This window comes from Phodopus roborovskii, unplaced genomic scaffold, assembly GCF_943737965.1.
Source record: "Phodopus roborovskii unplaced genomic scaffold, PHOROB, whole genome shotgun sequence".
NCBI lineage: Eukaryota > Metazoa > Chordata > Mammalia > Rodentia > Cricetidae > Phodopus > Phodopus roborovskii.
Window position 1 is genome coordinate 27,591,002 of NW_026126433.1, and position 22,974 is coordinate 27,613,975.

The 22,974-nt window shown below is 46.6% G+C and overlaps 1 protein-coding gene across 1 annotated transcript in view; it reads right to left on the reverse strand.

The window, feature by feature from the left end:
• Nucleotides 1-22,544, reverse strand: part of Qsox1 (quiescin sulfhydryl oxidase 1) — a 37,321-nt gene extending 14,777 nt beyond the window's left edge. Inside the window, exons 1-5 of the mRNA XM_051186009.1 lie at nucleotides 22,210-22,544; nucleotides 14,426-14,526; nucleotides 6,188-6,233; nucleotides 5,404-5,506; nucleotides 2,983-3,073 (exon numbers count right to left, since the gene is read on the reverse strand). Of these exons, the coding sequence (XP_051041966.1) occupies nucleotides 2,983-3,073; nucleotides 5,404-5,506; nucleotides 6,188-6,233; nucleotides 14,426-14,526; nucleotides 22,210-22,486 (618 nt within the window). The 5' untranslated portion in view covers nucleotides 22,487-22,544. The remainder of the gene's footprint in view (nucleotides 1-2,982; nucleotides 3,074-5,403; nucleotides 5,507-6,187; nucleotides 6,234-14,425; nucleotides 14,527-22,209) is intronic.
• Between the last annotated feature and the right edge of the window lie 430 nt (nucleotides 22,545-22,974).

Here is a 22,974-nt window from a genome sequence, read left to right on the forward strand (position 1 = left end):
TGCTGCTTTCGTTCCCTCTGTTTTGTATGGCCAGTGGCTACTGAGTGCTGCTCCATCTGAACGGGCCTAGATTGTAGCAAAACAGGATTAGTTTCCTGCAGGAGAGAGAACTGACCAAAGCCATGGTCTCCCTTTTTGGTGCCTGGGATCTAATATCCCTGTTGGCAGTGTGTCTTCTCCAGGTCTATCCATTATGGCCTCTGCTACAGAAATAGAAACGAGGAGGAATGAAAAAAACAGAGGCCTAAGGAGAATTTTGATTGTTATTGTTCTGTTGGCTTAATTTGTGGTTTAATATTTGGGTACAGTTGTATTTGGGACAAAACCAGAACTTGAGATAGTTTGTGAGTACTTTATCATTATTAAATATAAATAAAACTAATATGAGTCTATGACGAGTTTCACTTAAATACATTATATTAAGGACCAATAGGAATATTAAAGAGCTATGAATAATTTAAACAAAAAGTCTCATGCTAAATGGAATAAAGGGAGTTGTGGCCTCATGGCAAAGCTCCACCCAGTTAAGCTTCCAACCTTTGAAAAGGTTCCAACTAAATAAAAGCTTTAGCAGTAAAGGAAACCATGGAAAACAGAAAGCTGGTGAAATGTGTTTGAATGAGGGGATTGAGTTCCAGCCCCAGCAAGCAGCAGAACTTGTCAGCTTCAGCTCCATGGTTCTGGTTTTAGAATTAAGGACATAAGAAATGGGTTGTATGGAATCTCCCTCTACAACTAAGGAAAGCCTCTGAGATCGGGTGTGTCAGGGAAGTCCCTATATGGTGGCACAGAGGGATCATTTCTTGAAGCTGTGAAGGTGAAGCCTGGATTGCCTTCAAGAGACCCCAAGATGTCAGAGATGCCAAGAGTCATGTGATACCTGCCAAGGAGAGCTGCTAACAGGGAGTGGAACCAGCCTGAGAGAGAGAAGTGTGTTTCAGTCAACACAGGTAAAACGGGTTAGAGATCTGAAGAGCACTTTGATATCAGACATGGAGATGCAGAGTTTGCCCTGATGGTTTTCAGTCTTGCTTTGGTCCTGTATTTCCTCATTATGATCCTTTTCCTCTCTTTTGGAATTGTAATATATATTGTATGTGCCATTGTATGTTGGAAGTATATAAACTGATTTTTTTTTTAATTTTGATTTTACAGAGGGTTACAGTTAAGAGATAGCCATGAGTCTCAGAAGAGACTTTGAACTTTGGACATTTAAACAGTGTTGAGACTATTAGAGACCATGAGGACTTATGAAGCTAGATTGAATGCATTTTTGCATTATGATATGGTTACAAGCCCATGGGGGCCAGGGTATAGAGTAGAATGTGGTGGTCTGAATAAGAATGGCCCCCATAGGTTCATATATTTAAATGCTTAAGGAGTGACGCTGAAAGGATGAGGAGGCGTGGCCTTGTTAGAGTAGGTGTGGTCTTACTGGAAGAAATGTGTCATTAGGGATGGGATTTGAGGTTTCAAAAGTCCAAGCCATGCCCAGTGGTTCTCTCTTCCTGATGCCTGTGGATCAGGACATAGAATTCTTTGTTATGCCTCTACCACCATGACTGTCTGTATGCAGCCATGACTCTGCTATGACGACAATGGACTAACCCTCTGAACTGTTAGCCAGCCCCAATTAAATGCTTTCTTTTGTAAGAGTTGCTGTGGTCATGGTGGGTGTCTCTTCACAGCAATAGAACACTGACGAAGACAAGGTCAGTCTCAGTTACCTAGTGAGCCATACGCCTGCCTGAATTATGTGGAACTCTATCTCAACAAAACCAAATCAAACCAAATGCTATTCTGTAAACAGAATAGACAGTAATGGGAAACAGAGTCTTATTTTGTAGTGGAGGAACCATGGTGTAGAACTGAGTCAAGTTTTGCGAGGTGAAGGAAGAATTGACTCTAATCAGCATTTGTCAGTCATCTGCATTTGACAGGCCTAACCAAGACACAGATAAGGAGCACAGAGGGTTGGGCACTCTAAGAAGGCTGCAGGCAGTCTCCCTAACTGCATTCTAAGAGGCTGAAAGGTCCTAGAGATCACCAATGAGGAAACCTGTCCTGGGCCCACAGCAGTGTCTAAGTTCCCTTCCTTGGGTCTCTTCTCCCAGCATGGCCTTGGAACATGTAACAAGCATAGGCACACCCACCTTGCACTGAGAAAGGCCCCCAAGTTACCTGTGGCAAGCCCGTGAGCCAGCAGCACAGTGAGTGCTCTTTACAGCAGGCAAACAGGCAGATCTTTATAAAGTACTTGCTGCCTGCTGGCCATGGGTCCAAGCTCTTACCTACACTGCCTTAGTGAGCTTTCCGATGTAAACAGTATGAGTAAACATTCAACATCTAGGAAATAAAGCTCAGAAAAGTTTGGCAACTTGACCAAAGAAATTCCTTGAACTGATGGAGAAGTGCAGCCTGCTCTGCTAGTCAAGGATCCGGTTCCCTCATGAGGGACTAGGTTATTTCTCATGTGTCTGCTTCCCTCATTTCCCCCCTTTTCTTTTAAAACCCAACTCTATGCACCTAGGGCAGTGAAGAAACAACACAGGTTTCAGGTCACGCTGCTCTCTTCCACATTACTAGCTGTGTGATCCTAGACATTTTATCCCATTGTCCATTTGTCCCATTTATCCCAAGTTTAGGGATACATGTTGTTTGTTTTAGTTTTTTGAGACATGGTTTCTCTGTGTGGCTTTGGAGCCTGTCCTGGAACTCACTCTGTAGATCAGGCTGTCCTTGAACAGAGATCTACCTGCCTCTGCCTCCTGAATGCTGGGATTAAAAGTGTACGCTACCACCACCCAGGCAGACACTAACCTTTTAAAGCAGAAAGGTATCTCTACACTTCCCATATGCTCACCAGGGGTCAGGCAGTGCCTAGCTGGTAAATGTACAAGGACCAGCATCTGCTTTGGTCTGAACTGGTCAGCACTCTCCCCACAGCCTCTTCTGAGATGCAGGGAAGCTGGGGCAGCTCACCTCTCTACCCACATAGGAGTCTTTGTTTTCAAAGATCAGGGCCAGGTACTCTGCATTATTTTTTGCAAAGAATTCGTTGATCTCCTTCAGCCTGCAAAGAGATAAGTGGGGTCATTCTCTCCATAGCCCGTGGTAAGACTCCCAGGGTTGAAGCAGCACATCTGATGGAGTGTGTTTCCCCATAACCCTGCGCCTCCCTCTGCCAGCCCACCAAGGCAAGGACACCAAACCCTTATACCTCAGAGGATGCCACTCATGCTATCTAACTCTTCTCATTTGGCCCACCTTGGGTTTAATTGTTTTATATTTTTTCATTCTGTCCCTTTTAGGAGTCAGGAGTAAACAGGAGGCAGGCTGGGGAGAAGTGGTGAGGATACTGTCAGACCAGCTACTTCCATGTTTTGGGTAAGGCCTAGGCTTACTGAAGATGGTTTTACTGGTTCCCTAAGAGACTGGTGATTAAGACCCATTAAACACAAGCCCAGTCCAAGGCAAGTCATGACGAGAGGGTGTGGAGCGTGAAGATTTCCTCTTGCAACAAGGGAAGCAGTGAACTAGAGTTGTGGGCCAGGAGGGTGTGGAAGCCAATGACTCCAACCTTTTCAGCTCAAGGTGAGGAGAGGGAGGTCCAGTCCCCTTAGGCAGAAATGATCAACAAGGAAAATTCTGTCTCTCAACCAAAACTCATGTGACAACTCAAAGAAAATGATGTCTCTTCATTCCGTTAAAAAGAGAGCCCCCTGCATATGTGTAAGAAGAGGACAAGTGACAAGGCGCATGGGTAAGAGAAAGCACCTTCCTTTTATTCTCAACCCGGTCTCACTTCCCTGTACCTAACCCAGAGACATGCAGCAAATGCCTCCAAACACAAAGGGTGACATTAACTCAATGCTACAACCCAACCTGGTGGCATATGAATGGATAAGCCAGAGAGGTGGGGATTAGGGTAAACCTTTGGTGGATAAAAGCAGTTCTGTAGATAACATCAGCCTCTGGGTGGCATTAGGTGGCCAGTCTCTCTGACCACATCCTCATACCTACCCTAGACTGGCAGAGGAGCAAGTCCTCAGCCTTCTGGAAGGGGCAGTTCAAGTTTCATCACGTGTATCTGCCTATATTCTTCCTAAGGGGCATCAAAAGGATCACTTTGAGACAGGTTGAAGGATTTGGCCAGTTTGTGGCTTTTAAGGTTCCCAGGGCAGAAAATGCACTATAAAGGGTGTGTGTGTGTGTGTGTGTGTGTGCGCGTGTGTGTGTGTGCGTGTGTGTGTGTGTGTGTGTGTGTGTGTAAGAGATTGGGACAGTGACATATCCATGAGGAAATGAAAGGAAAAAAGGACTGGGGTATAGTTTAATGTACATTTTTCTAGAACGATGATATTATGGCTTGGATATGAAATGTCCCCACAAAAGTTTTGTGCATTGAAGGCTCAGTCCCCTGCCGGTGGGTCCAATCACTGAGAGATGATTGGTTCTTGAGGGTTCTGACGTAATCACCGTCATATGGATTCAGAATTTGATGGTAGAATCGGGAGGGGATGGAAACTTTCAGAGTGGGACCTAGTTGGGATAAGTACACACTGTGTACATGGACTTGGAGGATATATTGTCCTCAACTCCTCTTTGTCTTTTTCTCTTGCTGCTTCTTGGGTGTCATGAGGTGAGCAGCCTCTGCCAAATGCTCTGACTGCCATGATGCTCTGTTTTATCTCAGACCCCAAACAACAGGTCCTGCCACATGTGAACCAAAACTTCTGAAATAATGAGTCAAAAAAAAATCCTTCTTTCTTTTAAATTGTTTCTCGGGTATTTGTAACAGCAAGGAAAGGGACCAACAATTACCAAAGATGGAGTCTGGTTATGGAACCCCAACCTACATTAGGTCTATATGCTTGGCCCAGGGTCTTTGTAAGGCCCTATAGAAAGATGAGAAATTGGGAAAGATGATAAAGGAGTCATTGTTAATTGGATTCAACAGCAGTTGACCATTTTCAGTTTACAAACAGGGCCTTACTCTTGTGAACACCTAGGCTTTTCTTCCCAATGGTATCTGATCTCCTCTGTCCTCTCATTTCCCAGTGGCCTCCCCTGGACTAGACCAGAGAAAGCATCCTACACCCACACACACTCCTGAGGACCAGAGAGGAGGAGCAGTAGCAGGTATGATCTGGAGAGCTCCCCTCACACACTTTTTCTTCCACCCTCAGCCGGCCCCTAAGGGACAGGGCTTCTCAACACCTAAAGCGAAAAGAAGTTACCACCAGCTACTCTCAAGTATGTCTGGTACGTTGGGGTATCTACCTCATAGGTAAAGGGCACAGGAATAATCAATGTGGGTCCTCTGCCCCATGGCTTACAACACCTTCTCCATGCTTGGGTCCCTGACCTATGCTACACCAAGCCTGCCCCAACCCAAAATACTTGGCAGGCTTCAGTGGTGGACAGGCTGAGGGCCACGTGTCATTGTGGGACTCCAGAGCATCAATGAGCCTCCTGCGTAGCGTCTGCACGTTCAAACCAGCCGCTATAAATGAAAACAGGAAGAGGCATCAGGAAAGAACAGACTCTTGTACCCTTGTGAGTTTCACTCACAAACAAGGGTCCCCAAACCAAATCCAAGAAAAAACACATGCCAGCCCTCCTATAAGGAGGGGGTGGGGTGAGGGCTCTTGTGGCTTTAAAGCAAAGCAAGAAGTCCCATCCCTGCCTCTCATTACTGGAGGCTATTTAGTGAACAGAGAAGTCACCATTAGTCTTCTGGCAGACCATCTAAAGAACGTGATTCCTTGGCCCATGTTAGCCCATCTGTCCCTGCTCCTTTCCCTAGAAATGGATCTCTGAGGCTGGTGTCTCCTCAGTGGAATGCTCAGCCTGTCATGACACTCAGCCAATGGTCAAGGATTCAGAGGGTAGAAAGGTGTCCCTCAGAACTGACTTCAGGTTTAGGGCTATTCTGGGAAGATGGTGCCCCACCCACAAACCCAGGACCTTGGGTAGGCCACACTTGAAGGGCTGCTCAAATGGACTTTCCTGCGGCATCTCCTAGGCCGACCAAGGAGACATGTAGAAAAAGACTGCTTGGGGATCTTTTCACCCTTGTGAAAGGGGGTTTTCTTGACCCTGTGGGAACCCAGGTAAAAAGTAAAAAAGGCTGGAAAGAAGACACTGGCAATGTCCACATAACAGCCAGAGTCAGAGAACCCACCTGGCAATGTTGTTCCTGAATCATCCTTGGAGAAGGCCTTAAAAAACTGAAAACAAACAGACAAGAGTCAGCGGTGATGTCAGGTGGGCCTGCATTTAAAGCACAGCTGTTCTCTAACAGGGTGGCTTTGGACAGACTACTTATCTTTTTGAGCCCCACTTCACTTGTAAATGAGATCATGGAGGTCTTGTTCTAGTGTCCTCTCTAGTGTCCTCACATTCAGTCCCTCCTCAACACCAAAGCACTCTTAGAACCTGGAGGCAGCAGCTCAGAACTTTCCTGGAGACCAGGTCCACAAAGCCCTGGCACCTGCCCCTCCTTACTGGAGGCTGTTCAGAGGACAAGTCACCATTCTTCATGAAGACCATGGGAAGAAAAACAAACTGTAACACAGTCTCCAGTAGTACACTGTCCTCTTTCCCCATACATGTGACACCCAGGCCCAGACTGTCATTGGAGTGGGAGGACAGAGAGGACACTAGGCAGCTTAAAACATGGGCTTCTGCCCAAGGGGCAAGATGGCTGCAGGGCTCTTGCCATGTCTTCTTAACTCTAGAGAGAAACGGTGGCTGGCCTGGAAGATACTCAGCTATCTGCAGAAGAGTCTGAAGACTTCTTCATGAGGGCCTCCAACCTTGGGCTCATTTTTTTTTTCTGGTTTGGTCCTCTATTCCAACAGCATGGCCTCAGCCTTATCCCAAGCAGGTGGTTAGGTGTGGCCATGCAGTCTGGCAGAACTGGACTCAAGACCTGGTCTTGAGATGTTCTTGCTGTGTTACCCTGGTAAACCCTTTGGCTTCATTAACCCTTAGTATTCTGATCTTTAAAATGAGAACAACACCAGCAGCCTAGAATTGTTATAAGATTCAATAACATAAAAGCTAAAATAATTACGGCACAGTGACCAGTACATATAATAATTGACTCAATAAATTTCAATTCCATCACCACCATTCTCTTCTATACACACCCCCTTTTGGCACCAGGACACAGTGACCAGCTAGGACTGGTCAGTTCCATTCCTATGTGGGCAGGAAGGGAAAATTCATATGAGTAACAGACTGCAGAAACCAACCTGTGCAATCCCCTACCTGTGATCTTTGTCTGGACCTTGTGACCTCATCACCTTTCCTCCTGCTCTGTACTCCATTCTCTTTTCAAAATATGAATATAATGCTTTATTCATAAGTGAAAACAACCCATTTACATATGTCACAATATGCCCATGTTCTTGACAGCTACTGAACAAATCTTGACCTTGTAAAATTATTATTTTATTACCTGTAAAATGATCACAAATTTCCTGAATTTTTGTGACGTGAAATCAAGCTTGGAACACACACTGGAACCTTTATGGATAAACACTGCTTCTCAGAAACAAAACAAATGTGACTCTGCAGGGCGGTTTGCTCAGTGTGGTACTGCAACTGCACTCTCACTTTGTACAGATAAGACAGAATTACTGCTAGACCTCTCAAGTCATGCACCAGCCTCAGTGGTGTAGCATGCTCACAGCTATAGCAATTACATTCAGCTCTGCAGAACAACATGGTACCTTTCTTTCATCAGTCATCTGGCCACCTAAGTCTGAGCAAGCGCTTGGCTTAAAGGAGCTGGCACCCTCCCCCCAAACAAAAGGCATCTCCTTCACCCTAAATGTCAGGGCTCTAATCTACCATAACTCTGAGTTGAAACCAAGAGGCAGGAGGCCCCTGCCACAGAGTGCATGGCAAAGGAAGTTCTGTGCCGTTACTCTGCCTTCTTAGCATTTAGATGCTTCCTATCTACCTTCCAGAACAGTATCACCCTCTGAGAACGTGGTTCCCACACCTCATGATCTTTGGAAACTTTCTCCTACCAATTAATGACTTTCTCATTATACCCTTCTCTACCAGCTCCTTTCATGGGCTATAAAGAGATCCTAAGAGTCCCCATGTAAACTGTAGGACAGAAGGGAAGAAGGGAGGGACCATGGAAGGGCTTCTTTCTCCAGTCATGGCTTTTCCTATTCCCCTGCACTGCCAAGTGTCTCTTCTACTCCTTGACATCTCTCCCCACTCCTTGGAGCCCATCACACTGCTAAAATCATTCAGGAAAGCCAAGTGATGACTCTAGCTAGTCCCAAGCATCTCCCAGGTGCTGTTTATGCTCTAGGCAGTAGCTGTCTGCTACTTTCCACCTCCCTGTCTAGCTTTTATTTTGTTTTTCCATGCACATTTTCTTGAAACTATCTCTTTCTTGTCTCTCTTTTTTCATGTTGCCACACCCCCTGGACTGCTGGACAGTGACCAGCTCTTCTTGGTTGTTAACCCTTGTCCTAACTTTACCCTTGACTGCCGTCCTGTGCCACTGCTGCTCCCAGTCTCTCTCCTGTTGCTACAGTCTTTCTTTGTTTAAAGTCCTTAAAGGCACCATCAGGAGGAACGGGCTCAGTTTATACTTTGAAATGAATGAATGAGTCAAGAACAAAACTACTGCTTCTCTGTTACCAAGTCATTCACTTTGTTCAGCTGATTTTACTTACTATCTGAGCCTTGGTCTCAGGTCTTTACCTATCCCAGGCTTCTGGTTTCTCCTGGTAAACTCCACAGGGGTGTCAAGGCACCCTACCCACACACCAGCACTGAGTTATCCCTCCTTGAACCCACTTCTGCACCTGTGTTTCATCTCGCCCAGCAATCAGTCCTCCTCCCTGTTTCCCAAGCTAGCATGTCCCTTCCCTACAACCCCCAACCAGTCATCTGGCAAGTTCTATGACTCCGCCTTGGGGATACCTCCTCAACAGCCTTGTCACCTGTCAATAATACCTGTCATCTTGTCTAGACCAGGGCCAGTAAGTGAAAACTTAGTTCCTGATCTATTACATTAGTCCCCATTTGCTTTCTCTTCATGAGTCAGAAATGTTAATCCCAGAAAGTAAGGTGGCTCAACAGGCAAAGGAGCTCACAGCCAACTTTGGCTGCCTGAGTTCAATCCCTAGGATCTACATGGTAGAAAGAGAGAACTAACTCCTGAAAGTCCTCTGACCTCCAAATGCATGTACACACACACACACACACACACACACACACACACACACACACAGACATACACACACACAGACACATGCAGACATACACATATACACACATGCACACACATGCGCACACACGCATAGACATATACACATGCACACACACAGACACATACATACAGACATACACACATACACACATGTACACACACACACACACACACACACACTCTCAATCTGTTCTTCAAATGTCTTCCTCCTTGCCACTGTTTCCTTCTCTAAGGAATAATTATGGGATTCCTCTTCTGATTTGCCATATATCTGTATGGGCTGTGAGTGAGAGCCAAACTCAATACATTTAAGGCCTTCCTTTCAAGATCTGAACCCAAACTGACCCGTCCATTTTTCAACTTGAACTTACTGTCTAGTAACCCACTATGGTGGTTTGACTAACAACGGCACCCATAGGCTCATGTGCTTGAGTGCTTAGTCAACAGGGACTGGAATTACTTGAGAAGGATTAGAAGATATGGCCTTGTCACAGGAGTAGGGGGTAAAGGGTGTGGGTAGGGAGGTAGGTGTGGGCTTTGAGGTTTCAAAAACCCATGTCAGGCCCAAAGTCTGTCTGCTCACCCCCCCCACTGGGCTACAAAGCAGGATTTGGCTTTCAACTACTTTTCCAGTACCATGCCTGCCTGCATGCTACCATTCTCCCCACCATGATAATGAACTCACCCTCTGAAACTGTAAGCAAGCCCCAGTTAAATCTCTTTAAGAGTTGCCTGGTCATGGCATTTCTTCAGAGCAATAGAACAATGACTAATGCACCCACCCACCTGTCTGACTTGGGTGGTGCTAACAGCTTATACATCACTGCAAGCCACACTGTCCCTGGTATGGTGTCTAGCATAGTTAGCTGTCCAGTTCAGCAGCCATAGCCCTTTCATCACCTTGAAGGCTCAAGTAGAAATCTAGTCAGGGCACATTTTTGTCTTCTTAGGAAAATGCGCCCTTGTTAAGTCACCCACTGGAGGTGTGTGCCTACCTGAGGTCGGTTACCCCCCAAAAGGAAAAAAAGCATCCAGAAGTGCGTCTTTTTTCCTGACAGCAGGCAACAGTTCATGGCCTCTCTCTCTTTCTCTCTCTCTCTCTCCCTCTCTCTCTCTCTCACTCTCTTGATTTATTTTATGTGTATATGGCTTTTACCTGCACGTATGCATGTATGTCTGGTACTTGCATTAGTCAGAAGAGACGTTGGATACCTTGGGGTTAAGGGTGGTTTTAAGCCACCACGAGGGTACTGAGAACTGAACCTGGGTCCTCTGCAAGAGCAACAAGGTTTTTAACCTTTGAGGCATCTCTCCAGCCCCGCCTCTTCTTTTCACCCCTCAGTATAGAATAAGACACAGGAAGGCACTTCAGGCACTTCTGCCTCCCTGGACTTGCTGCTCCTGTGAGGCTATGGTCTTTTCACTACAGAGGACAACTGTTAGCACAAGACAAGACATCAGGAACCCAAATAGCTAAACAGAGAGCACAAGTTCCAGGAATGAGTAGTGTTAACACTGGACCTAAGCATACAGAATCAGTTTTCAGACACATAGTCAAGTCCCGAGCATTTTACACTGAGCTCACAGAAAGATCAATAGCCTTAATTACTTAATTTCTCTGTCATGAAAGGTCAGTGTAGAAGAGGGCAGGAAGACAGAAGGTGACAGTGGAGATGAGAACCCATGTCCTTTTCCCAGAGAGGAAGAAGACACCTGAAAACTCACCCTCTGACTACAGAGTTCTAGTAAGAGCTCTATAAAGTAGCAGCCTGGACTCTGTGCTCCACATTGCTCCATACTCTGCCTGGCTTTCAAGAACCTGCCATTCTTGGGCTCCTACTGCCCTTGTCCTGCTTCACCCCTGAACATGATCCTCTATATAACATGCCACACAATTCTGCTCATAGGGCCCCAGCTCTCACCTTCCCTGCCCAAGCTCCTTTGTGCCTAGGATGCACCTACCACACGGAAACTACCATTAGACTCAGGGGACAAGAAAGGAAAAGAAAATTAACATTTACCAAGCCCCACAAAATGTCAATGCCCAGATGCTTCCACAGGTAAAGGCTCTCTTCATACTTGGTGATCTTATTAGTAGATGGTGTCATTCCATTTTTATAGGCAGGAAAACTGTGGTCAGGGCATTAAGTGACTTCCTAGGTCACACACAGTGAGCAGTTCGTATTGGTGAGCTTCTCAGAGATCACTAAATAGGCCTTCAACACCTAATGGGGACACAGCTCTGGTCTAGGGCCTCTTCAGCCAAAACCTACTGCTAACTCATCTCCCTGCATCTTTTTCTGCCAGTGGCATTCTACTCCAGCCTAATGGGGACCTGGCAGAGTAAGATCCTTGCCTTTAGGGCCAGATATTTTCTAAACTGGCTGGGCTAGTGGGAATTCAACACATGCTCATGGTGACAAGGGGCTGGAGGAAGAGAAAAAGGACAGTGGCACATGTCACTTACTATAGTGGCCAGACTTGTGTGGGTATGTCTCCATCACACCATGGGTCCTCATTTAGTGCTCACATAGCCTCTATGGGTAGTGAGCAAAGACTGACTCTGACCCCTAGAGGGCAGCAGTTAGGGCAACAGGGCAATCTGGCAGACTGGCCGACTTTTCTGTTCTGCTTTTTAGAGAGCCCCCGCAGTTTAGGCTTTCATAGGCAAGACTGGAGATCTGAAATATGTATGAGTACTGTTTTAAAACATGCTAGAATCAGCCTTGTAGTAAGATGAAAAGCAAATGCCAATTTAGTAAATGGCAGTACTTTTTTTAAGTGCAACAAAAAATATCATTAAACTTTTGCTTTAGCAATAGTTAACACAAATCAAATTTAGGATCACAATGTAAAACACACATTTCTTATTGCAGGTCACAGTCTGAAGTCATTTAAAAGGCACTTAGAGTTTTGAAGCAGAGGCCTAGCAATAGCATGAACCCTCTGGCCATCTTCTAGAGTGTTAAGGTCAGGACACTGAGTGCTTCTCTTCAGATGAAACTAAGCAGCAGGTTCCTCAGGGAAGGAATGCCATGCCAAGAGAGGCCAGATGAGAGCTTAGGAAACAGACAGCTGTCTACGGAGCTGGCCCAGCCAGGTGCTACCAGTCTGCAAATAAAGGAAAGCCAGAATGACAAGGTAAGGCCCCTCCCAGGTGCTCCCACAGTCAGGTGGGCAGGTAAGGTGATTAATCACTTGAGGCATCCAGGCTTCGTGTACTGCGTGACTTGGGTAGGTGCTGAGAAGTCTCTGAACCTGCACCTGCCTGGGCCTCCTCCTCACACCCAGTGTCTGGCCTCTCCCTGACTGAACAGAAAGTTTCAGGTATTAGGGCACTCTAGAAGATGGGCCAGAGGGTTCATGCTATTTCTAGACCTCTGCCCCAGACTCTAAGTGCCTTTTAAATGACTTTGGACTGTGACCTACAATAAATGTGTATTTTACATTGTGATCCTAAATTTGGTTTGTGTTAACTATTGCTAAAGTAAAAATTTAATGATATTTTTTTTTTGTAACAGAACCTTAACTGACATCCTGAATGGCCTTCCTGTGGGCTAGACAGTGGCTAATCCCCAGCGTTCAGGGCTCACTAAGAAGCAACTATGAGCCCATGGATGATGGCTTCAGCTGCTACACTGGGTTTCCACAGCTACCCACATAGTATTGCTCACTCTGGATCTGCAAAGAACATCCCCACTGAAATACCTTCTTACATATTTTGGAGATGAGGACAACCAGTGTCCTTGCCAGGGAGACTTTCTATTTAAAGAGGTGAGTGCTAAGAGCCTCCAGGATGATATGGCAGTAGCCACTGCTTTGCCACACTGTTCCTCAAAGCAACCTAGCCTGAGAGCATGGGCCTGGGTCCTGACCTTAAGTGGTGATCATTTAGGAAGCGGTGACTCTGGGGTGAGGAGCCTGAGTCCAGTGAGGGTCAGCGATGACACTCCTGTAGATGAAACTGCTGAGTGATCTGGCTTGGATCTGACTGGAACTCAAGGTCCCTGAGCTCAGAGATATCTTGTTCCAGCGTTAATACTTGGCATTTCAGTCTTCAAAGGCACCTCCTGATTATTCTTAATGGCTGTAGAGAAACCGCTTATCTCGATGTCATTCTGGTGGGCAGGGCTGAGCCCTGGGAGGCACCTTAACCTAACTGCTGCATCTGTATCATCTGCTGTGTTAAGGGCTCTTGAAAGCCATAGTAATTCTTCAGTCATCAGATTGTTGGAGAGGCTCAGAGGTTAAGAGCACTGGGCATTCTTTTAGAGGATTTGGGTTCAATTCCCAGCCCACACAACAGTTCACAACTGTCTATTCTTCCAGCTCCAGGGGACCCAACATCCTCACACAGACAGATATACATGGTGTTTGACCAATGCATACAAAATTGAAAACGATTTGTTTTTGTTTGTTTGTTTTTCAAGACAGGGTTTCTCTGTGTAGTCTTGGATGTCCTGGAACTCACTCTGCAGACCAGGCTGGCTTCAAACTTAGAGATCTACCTGCCTCTGCCTTTGGAGTGCTGGGATTAAAAGTGGGTGACACCACTGCCCAGCCATTAAAAACTGTTTTTAAAAGATAGTTGGTGTTCTGTGATCACTGACAAAGTATCATCAGGAAGCTCATGTCTCTGTCTGCCAGAGATGTTGGTGACTTCTGTCCCTGGAAGCTCTACCATCTGAAGCACTGCACATGTTGCCTATGAGGGTGAGGCAATCCCTTAAGTCACTGTGGGTTGCTTGTGTGTTGTGTGTTGTGGGTTGCTCTTCCTTGATGAGAATGAAGTACACTGGTATCTCAAGGAACAATAGGCCCCAGAGGATGATAGACCCACAAGTGGGTCGGAGCCTGAATCCTGGGTTTAGAGTATGATCAGACCTCCAAAGTGGGAGCTCACATGTGAGAACTGAAAAGGACTCTTAGAAGTAGCAGCACTCACTAGCTTGTGTGATGACTACCTTACAATACAATGTTCCATCAGAGGTGGACAGTGCTCCATCAGGAGGTGGGCAGAGATCCAGAATCTAGGACTTTAAAAACTCAGGCCCAGAGGCATCAGAGGGCTCCTCTAAGCTCAGCAGCCCCAAGGAGGTCCCAGGAAATGTGGAGCAGGTGGCCACATGCTCAGCCAGAGCCATCCCTAGCTCTCCTTTTCCCTTTGTCACATACCCTCACAGTTGGGAAGCCAGCGATGTTGAAGTCTCTGCAGACAGCAGTATTGGTCTCATCAGCACAGTCCAGGACAGCAAGATTCAGTGCTGGCCTCCAGTCTGAAAGGACAGATCATTCCAGTAAGTGAGAGAGCTAGCCTCGTGCTGCTCTTCCATCTAAAACCCCACAGCCATTAATTCCCTAAATTCCTCTGAGGAAGGGCATATTTAAAAAAAAAAAAATGACCTCTGAGACAGTTCCCTCACAAGAAAGGATCTATACAGTTAAGGACATAGTTAAATAACATGGCATCTGTATTCACCTTGTGCTTAGTGGGATGTGGATGTGGCATGGGGCTAGAAGAGCTAAGAATGACAAATGAGTGTAGCCCCCAGAAAAGCCCCCAGTACTGCTCCTGAAGAGCTACCTCAGAAGGAGATCAGTTCCCAAAGGGAGAACATGCCTTGGGAGCTTGTATTCCCCAGTGAAGTACCGAGCCAAAAAAGAGGAACACTCCTAGGAGGGAAAGAAAGCAGGAGATCCAAGACACTCAGGGAAGGAGGGCAACAAACAGTCAGGAGGGCTGGCTGTTTCTTCTTCAAGCCCTGTGATGATATCTTACTTGTACAAATAAAGCCTGTCTGAAGGTCAGAGAATGAAGTGTGCCACTAGCACACATAGAGGTCTGTAGGTCTGTACAGACAGACAGGAAGTGAGCTAGCTGGGTGGAAACAGGATATAAGGAGGGAGAAACAGGAACTGGTTCTCTTATCTGCTGAGAGGTAAGGAGGTAAGGTGTGGCAGTGGCTTGCTCCTTCTCTCTGATCTCTCAGCATCTTCCTCTATATCTAACTCTGGGTTTTTATTATTTAGATCAATTAAGAACTCCATTTACAAAGCCCCAGGGCAAAGCCTTCCCCCTGAGAAAATATTGGCACAAACCAGAAACTCACAGGAAATCAATTCATACTAAGCAGCTCTCTGAGCTCTGACTCAGGTCAGGGGTGCCAGTTCTAGTCTAGCACAAGAGCAGGACATATATACATGGGGCCATCTAAACCTTGAGAAAGCAGTGGCCAATGTGGAATTCTATAGCACAGACCTCCACGCTTTGAGGCATTGAAGATATTAGTCTTGGGGGCCAAGGCATGGACTTTTCTAGCCTCGGCCTTACTCTGCTTCCCCTTGGTACAAACAGTCTGTAGCCTGTCCACAGGGATTTGCTCGCCTGACTCCAAATCCTGTCTATCCTCTCCCCTACTCAAGCCATCACTCCCTTGTCCTGTTCTAAGTGGCTTGGACACTTGGTCTGGTTTCTTTACTTTGAAGCTACCTTCCACACCCAGTGAGCTGGTACCGCATCTCCCACAGAAGGTCTTGGGATAATCGCATACACCCTACTTCTCCTTCACTGCCTCTCCAGCTACCACTTGTCTTCCCTCTCTGTTGTTCTAACTGTGCCACCAGAATACTCTGGTAGTTCTGAGCATCTTTCAAGATACTGCCTCTGTCCACATATCTACTTCCCTCTTAGCATTTCTCCAAAACAAAGTCAAAGGTTTCTTTCTTCTCTGACAGCATGGTTGTCATGTATCTCCAGACACTCCACAAAAGCAAGGGCCTCTCTGCAGACTCCCCTGTCAGATCCAACTCAGCTGGATGGAATATTACTTTCTCTCAGGAAGTAGTTTGGACCCACATAACAATTGGTGTGTTCTCTACCTTTTAGTTTTTTGGACTCCCTGCTGTCCAACAACCCTTACAGAGCACACCTTAGGCACTCAGCCTAGACTCAGGACCAGCTCTCAGCATGTGGTCACTCAAATGCCTGGATACTTTCTCTTTGTTTCCAGTCTCAGTTTTTTCCTACAGTCTAGGTAGTAGGTGAAGTTAGAGTAGTCTTCTGTGATAATGCCTGGATTCATTTATTATTCATTTATCCTTTAAAGCAGTGGTTCTCAACCTTCCTAATGCTGTGACCCTTTAATTCAGTTCCTCATGTTATGGAGATAGCCTACCACAAGATTATTTCATTGCTACCTTATTACTGTAATTTTGCTACAGTCATGGATAATAATGCAAATATCTGTGTTTTCTGATGGTCTTAGGTGACTCTTGTGAAAGGGTCATCAACCTCAAATGGGTTGGGGCCCACAGGGTGAGAACAACTTCTTTAAAGAAAGAGCAAGGTCACAGAAGAGCTTGTCAGTGGTCACCTCTTGTCCAAGTTCAGCATCTCACTCTGGATTGCAGACAAGATAATATTATCTTTCTGTGCCCCTGCCAAAGGGAGACCAGGGCTAGTGAGATGAGATATACAGTTCATCTTCTAGGGCCATCTGGCACACTTTGAGTCTAGTTCCTTTTGTTCTACCTCTAGGGCAGAACTTTGTTCAGCAGTGACTTACAGGAAAGGGCAGCTATCCTTAAGAATTATCGGCACGTACCACATAGGAAGAGGATAAGAGGGGACATTCTGTGTCTTCACACCCCACTGCCACTATTTGATGTGGCCATCACACCCCCTTATCTGCAAATGAAGATATGGACTCAGAAGCTTCCCACATTGAGAGGCCTGTGAGACTGGACAAACTCACTTGTTCCTCTCTACACTGTACCAGAGTCAGGGCATTAATTTCATATATATGATCTTGCTCCAATTATAGCCTTCTCTAAAGATGAAATGGCAAAAATAGTTGTGCCATCTAGTTAAATATTCTCTATAACTGATAGCAACCTGGGATTCAGCCTTACTTAGAAGACTGTGCTATCGGCACATGTAGTGAGTTTATTGTGTGCTCAATTATCTAGTTCAGCGCTCTCAATAAGCCAGTGAGGAAGTACTAAGACATTTATCTCCAAATCTGATTTCCGTAACTATAAAAAAGATCTGATAACCATGTCCAAGACATGGCAAGCTAATTAATGAGAAATGTAAGATCTGAACCCTGGATTTGAGCCTTGGAACTAATTCCAGAAGGATTCAGACCAGACCAGACAGATTCTATATTGGTTTTCCAACTGGGATGCAGGAAGGATGCAGGTCAGCAGTGGAGGACAAGAGAGAAGATGATGCTTGGGTTGGTTTGCTTTTGCACCTCCCTCTCCTTTGGAGACAGGGTCTCACTATGTAGCCTTGGCTGACCTCTAACTCAGGGATCTGAGTGTCCCTGCCTCCCAAGTGCTGGGGTTAAAGGCATGCTTTACCAACTTGCCTTGCTCTCTTTAAACTTTGATTATGTGTGCTCTATGAAATGAAACTAGAACTTTTCTGACCTGCTTCAATCTCAAGGGGTGGTGGAGGTGGGAGCTGGGGCCAATTAGATGCTGGTTAAGTTCTGACTAAGGATGTTTTTCAGGTGTCTTGATGTTTGTACCCTAAAGAGCAACAGTGACACATACAGCTATGGATTGCACTATACATCAGACACTGCAGACCTGGCTATTTATGATTCTAGTGCATTAAATATCATTTCCAGGAGCCCACTGGTTTGGACTGAGCTAATGCACCAGGGGCAACAGATCAAATGAGATAGAGTCACCTCATGCTGAAGTTCTAAGCCACTAAATTGAAAACAAGCTATCTGACTTCCCAAGAGAGCAGAAGAGATAGATAACCACCACATCCACAAAAGACCAGCTTTAGCCAGCATTATAATGAAGTCTCTCTAAGGCAGTGGTTCTCAACCTGTGGGTCATGACCCCTTTGGGGGGGTCACATATCAGTTATTCTGCACATTAGATATTTACATTATAATTCATAACTAGCATAAGTACACTTATGAAGTAGCAATGAAATAATTGTATGGTTGAGAATCACCACACATGGTATTAAAGGGTTGGTCGAAACATCAGGATGGTTGAGAACCACTGCTGAAAGGTTACAGGGAAGTAACTATGAAATGACCAATATATTTTGCTTGCTTATTTTCTGTGTCCTCTTGTCTTTAGCCCTTTTGTTGGTAAAGCCACACCCTCAACTCAGCTCATCAATTCATAACAGGATTCCAGAGTCACAAATAAAAGTCAATTAAGTTATTTAAACTAAATTTTCTTTATCTGAGTGTCTCATTGGTATAGCACAGCTATGTGGTAGGAGAGTGTGTCTTATTGTCAGTGAGAAGGGCTTTCTGGTGTTTGGTTTCTTACACCACCCAACTCACTCTTGAGGAGAAGCATTTCCAACTACATTTAGACTTGGGCAGAATAGTTTCTCTAGTAGTAACACAGTAAATGGACAGTGGACAGGAAGGATGGCAAGAAAGGCAAGCGAGGTATACATTTTGCAATGATGGGTGAGGGGAAAAATTCTGGTGGGAATTTAACTGTGCCCTGGAGTGTCTCCTGGAGTCCCAGGCAGGGTCACCTCAGCTCCTTAGTGCAAGAAGGCCCTGAACCCAGAGGCAGAAGAATGAGCCCAGTAACCTGGCCAACACATGCATGCTAAACATGCCGCCTCTCAGACTCTCAGCTCCTCATGGGTCGAAGGCCAGGACTGATGGCCTCTACTGCCCTTTGCAGCCCCAACACAAAGTCTTCTTGTTCATACCAACATCTGGAATCCTGTGAGGCTTTGGCTGTCGTAAATGTGTTCCCATGCTACACCATACTCTGTGGTAGGCATCACAGGGACACAAATACAAGATGTCATCCATGCTCTCAAAAGGAAAGAAAGGCAAAGCCAACTCTGATCACGAAGTTCAACTGTGCGTGCCTCACAAACCTTGGTTGGTTCCGTATGTGCTGCTTTCCTACAGGGAGAGCACGACTTCCTGCAGCCACCTGCCCATGCTGTGAAGTCAGACACCGTCAAGGCAAGAACCCCACAGGGACTGGAGAGACGGCTCAGGGGTTAAGAGCTCTTGCTATTCTCGAAGAGAACCTGGGTTTGCTTTCTAGTGCTGACAGTGGCAACTCACAACCATCTGAAAATATGTCCCAGAGGACCCAATGTCCCTTTTGGCCTCTGAGGTACCAGTGACACATGTGTTGAATAGGCACACATGCAGGTGAAACACATAAATAAAAACAAACAAATCTTTAAGGAAAAAAAAGGACCTTCTGCCAGCATTTTTATAATCATACTTGCCTGTTGTTGATTTTTTTTAAAGGACATGTTTTTGCTCTGTTTCCTGGCTCAAACTGTGAACACTCACTCTGACATGCACTTGTGCCATGATAAACTACTCTTGCCAAAGGCCCAACACAATGAGCTACCCTGTCTTGAACTTGTACCTTCATAATCAAGAGCCAAAATAAATGGAGGGTGTGGAGACAAGGTATTTCTCTTCAGTTTTCCCAGGTGAAGATGAAAAGCCCTTAGCAAAGAGCTGCCCGAACGAAGGCTGTGGCAACTAGATTACCTTTCTGTGACTGTCCCCTTATTTGAATTCCCACCATAAGAAATAGATGAACCACTCCTGCCTTTTTCAAACACAGCTTCATACGGCTGCCCATTTTCCAGCTATGTGTAGGTCATTGCCCCAGCTGCCATGTAACCAATGCTTTGTCACTCAACAAATATTTGCTGAATGATTAGCCAGTGAAGAGTAATGAAGGTCCCAATTGGGCCTAATCATTTTCTCAAACATATGGTGAGACAACAGGATCTGCTCTGGAATAGAAAGGGGTGAACAAGCCCTCCAGGAACAAGCATTCTGTCCCAGGGCAGTGGCTTCCCAGAGACTGTGCCATCCAACTCACAAAGAAATGAGCCCTATCCAGTCACATTGAATCCTTAAAGCCAGCTGGCCAGGGTTATAAAATGTCTCCCCAACTCCCATGATCTTCCATCCACTCTCTCTGTTCCTGTTCTAGACACTGGTGGCAGCACAGGACAGTTTACTACTGTGTCATGACTCAGAGTGGTTTGAGCATAGCCATCTGCCAGCCCACAACCATACTTCCTCAAGGAATCTCAGAACACAGAAATATGATTGTCCCAGTTTCTCAGCAGGGAACTCCCCTATAGGTTCCAGTGGTAGACACTCCTCACTGTCACAGGCCAACTCCAGAGTCTTCTCTCCACATATACAATGTTGATAAAGGAGGGACTCACCCCACTCCTGCCCCATGGCCAAAAAGAGACCCCAGTTTCCATTGAGATCTCCCGTCTCCCATTTTCCCCGATTTTCTCCATAGACTTTGGTGTCTCCATTTTCTCCTTCCAGAAGTTAAGATTTGCTTTGTTTTTTCTTTTCAGAGAAGGGCTGTTCCCCCCATGCAAGACCCTTTTTGGAAATGGCAACCCTCATACAGAAACAGGCTGCATTAGTACGTGCATAAGCAACTCATAGGGAAACTCCGGGTTGCAAGAGGCCAAACACGTGAGTCAGCTGGAAGCTAATCTTTCCCTTCAGCATGCTGAAAATACAAGAATCTTCTAGAATGAGTCTATATACTGCCATTAGAGACCTCTTACAGACTCAACTTAGAAACCAGTTGGGGAGTTTTATGGTGTTTGGGCCCATGTTGTCCTGATATAACCTCCCCTCGGTGTTTCAGTACCATAGTCTGCATTCTTTATCCCTTCTGCCCTGACAAGGTGTGTTGACGTCATTAAAATAGTGTTAAGGACTGCTCATGTGGATGATAGGACCAGAGAGGCATGTGGGCAAGTATAATTTGGATGTAAGGACAAAAACCTTGTAAGTGCTGTTAAAAATTATTTTTGAAAACTACACATCGTTCTATGTGACCACTTCAGTGACCACTTTGCCAGCTGCGCAGAGGAGGGGGAGACTAAGTACATGGATGGACAGAAGCACTATTCACACACAGTTACTTCAGGTTAAGAGCTTGGCTGGTGCCCTGCCTGGCACCACAAACCAGGGAACACTCCACAGAGAAGCAGCAAAATCAAAAACCAGTCCCCATCACCATGCCACTCCTGCCCCCCCCCCACAAACACCCATGGCTGAGTTAGGAAGAGGTGGATCTTTAAGCTGCAGAGAGGAAATTCTGTCCTGCCTGCAGTACAGGGGGTTTCCTAGTTAAGCACTCAGCATATATAATCACCATTATTAATTACCATGTCCCCCTAGCTCTAAGTCCTAAGTTTTTAAATATTTTAAAATTGTTACAAAATAGCACACCTTAAAAATCTCTATACATTCTGTGGTTTTCTTATCCTGCTGCCCCTTAGGCTGTAATTAAATGAATAGAGGGCCCCACAATTAGCAATTTAGAATCAAAGAAACTTGGTCTTAATGTCCAGTGTAGTGACTGGAGCACAGAGCAAGGGCCAACTACATAGCACAGGGCTACATTTAGTTTGGTTTCATGGGGTTAAAGGTTAAGGTCTAAGTGAGCCTAGACCCCAGGGGAAGAGAAATAAAGATGTTGACAAGAAACTAAGGAGCTAGAGGCAGCACCTGGATTGGAAATAGGCAAACAGGAAAGCATCCAACTCAAAGACAGGAATGAGAAAGGCAATGTGTGGGCCAACTATGTATCTAGCCACGGGGATCGGGAAAGGTGGTGGAGGTGGTAGAATGAATGTCAACTGTCTTTTGTCCCCAGCACTGTTCCACCACCACATCTAAGGAAGTTGGCAAGAAGTCCCTGGACAAGGAAGGGTACTGCCACAAAGCTGGACTGGAGAAAGCCCCGGGGGAGAGAGAGCACAGGGAACAAGGAAACCCCTCTCAGTTTAGAGGATGAGCCAGAAGCAGAGGGCTGGGGGGTGAGGGGTATCCAGGAGAACTTGAAGGCTATGAATTGGGGGAGAGGAGGGACTGCGATGGGCTAAGGAAGCAGCGAGGGGAGGGGACAGGCTAGCGGGGGAGGCCTCCACTTCTCACCCTGCACGTCGTTGGCTAGCTCCCTCCACGTCGGGGCGAAGGCGATGCAGTGGCCACACCAGGAGGCGAAGAACTCCACCACCCAGGCGCTACTGGAGCCCAGCACTGTCGAGCGCACCGTGTTCGCATCCAGCAGCGTCAGCGGATCTGAGGACGAGTAGAGAACCGAGAGGTGGGCCGCGCCAGCGCCAGCGCCGGGCACCGCGAGCAGCAGCAGCGGGAGCAGAAGCAGTAGCATCTGCGACGGCGACCCCGAGTGGCGGCCGCACCTCCTCATCCTAGGCGGCTGGAACGTCCACCTCGCCTAAGTTTGTGACCAGTCCGTGCCAGGAGGCCGCCGCGATCCCGCGGTCTCCACCCGCGAGGAGGAGGAGCTACGAGGCCCCGCCCCCAGGCCGGCCCCGCCCCTGCCGGCCGCGGGCCCTGAGAGTCCGCGCGTGAGCTGCCGCCAGTGCGGGTCCCGGTGGAGGTCGGTGCCGTCCAGTCCCGCCCCGCTCCCACCGCTCTGGGCTCCGGAGCCAGGTCCGCAAATGGCTGCAGAGAGCCTGAGGCCGCGGCTCGGGTCTCCGAGGGGGCCGGGGCGGCGTTTGGCCACTCTCGGCCCCCGTATCCGAAGGAAGCGGAGTCCGTTGGAATGGTCGTTACTGGTTTACCTTGTTCCTGGAAAGTTCCAGGGTCTCCCTCAAGCAGTTTTGACAGTGGGAATTCGAAGTAGGTGGGAGAAAAGAGCCGCGAGGTAGGAGACTGTGGTTGTCAAGGCCCACA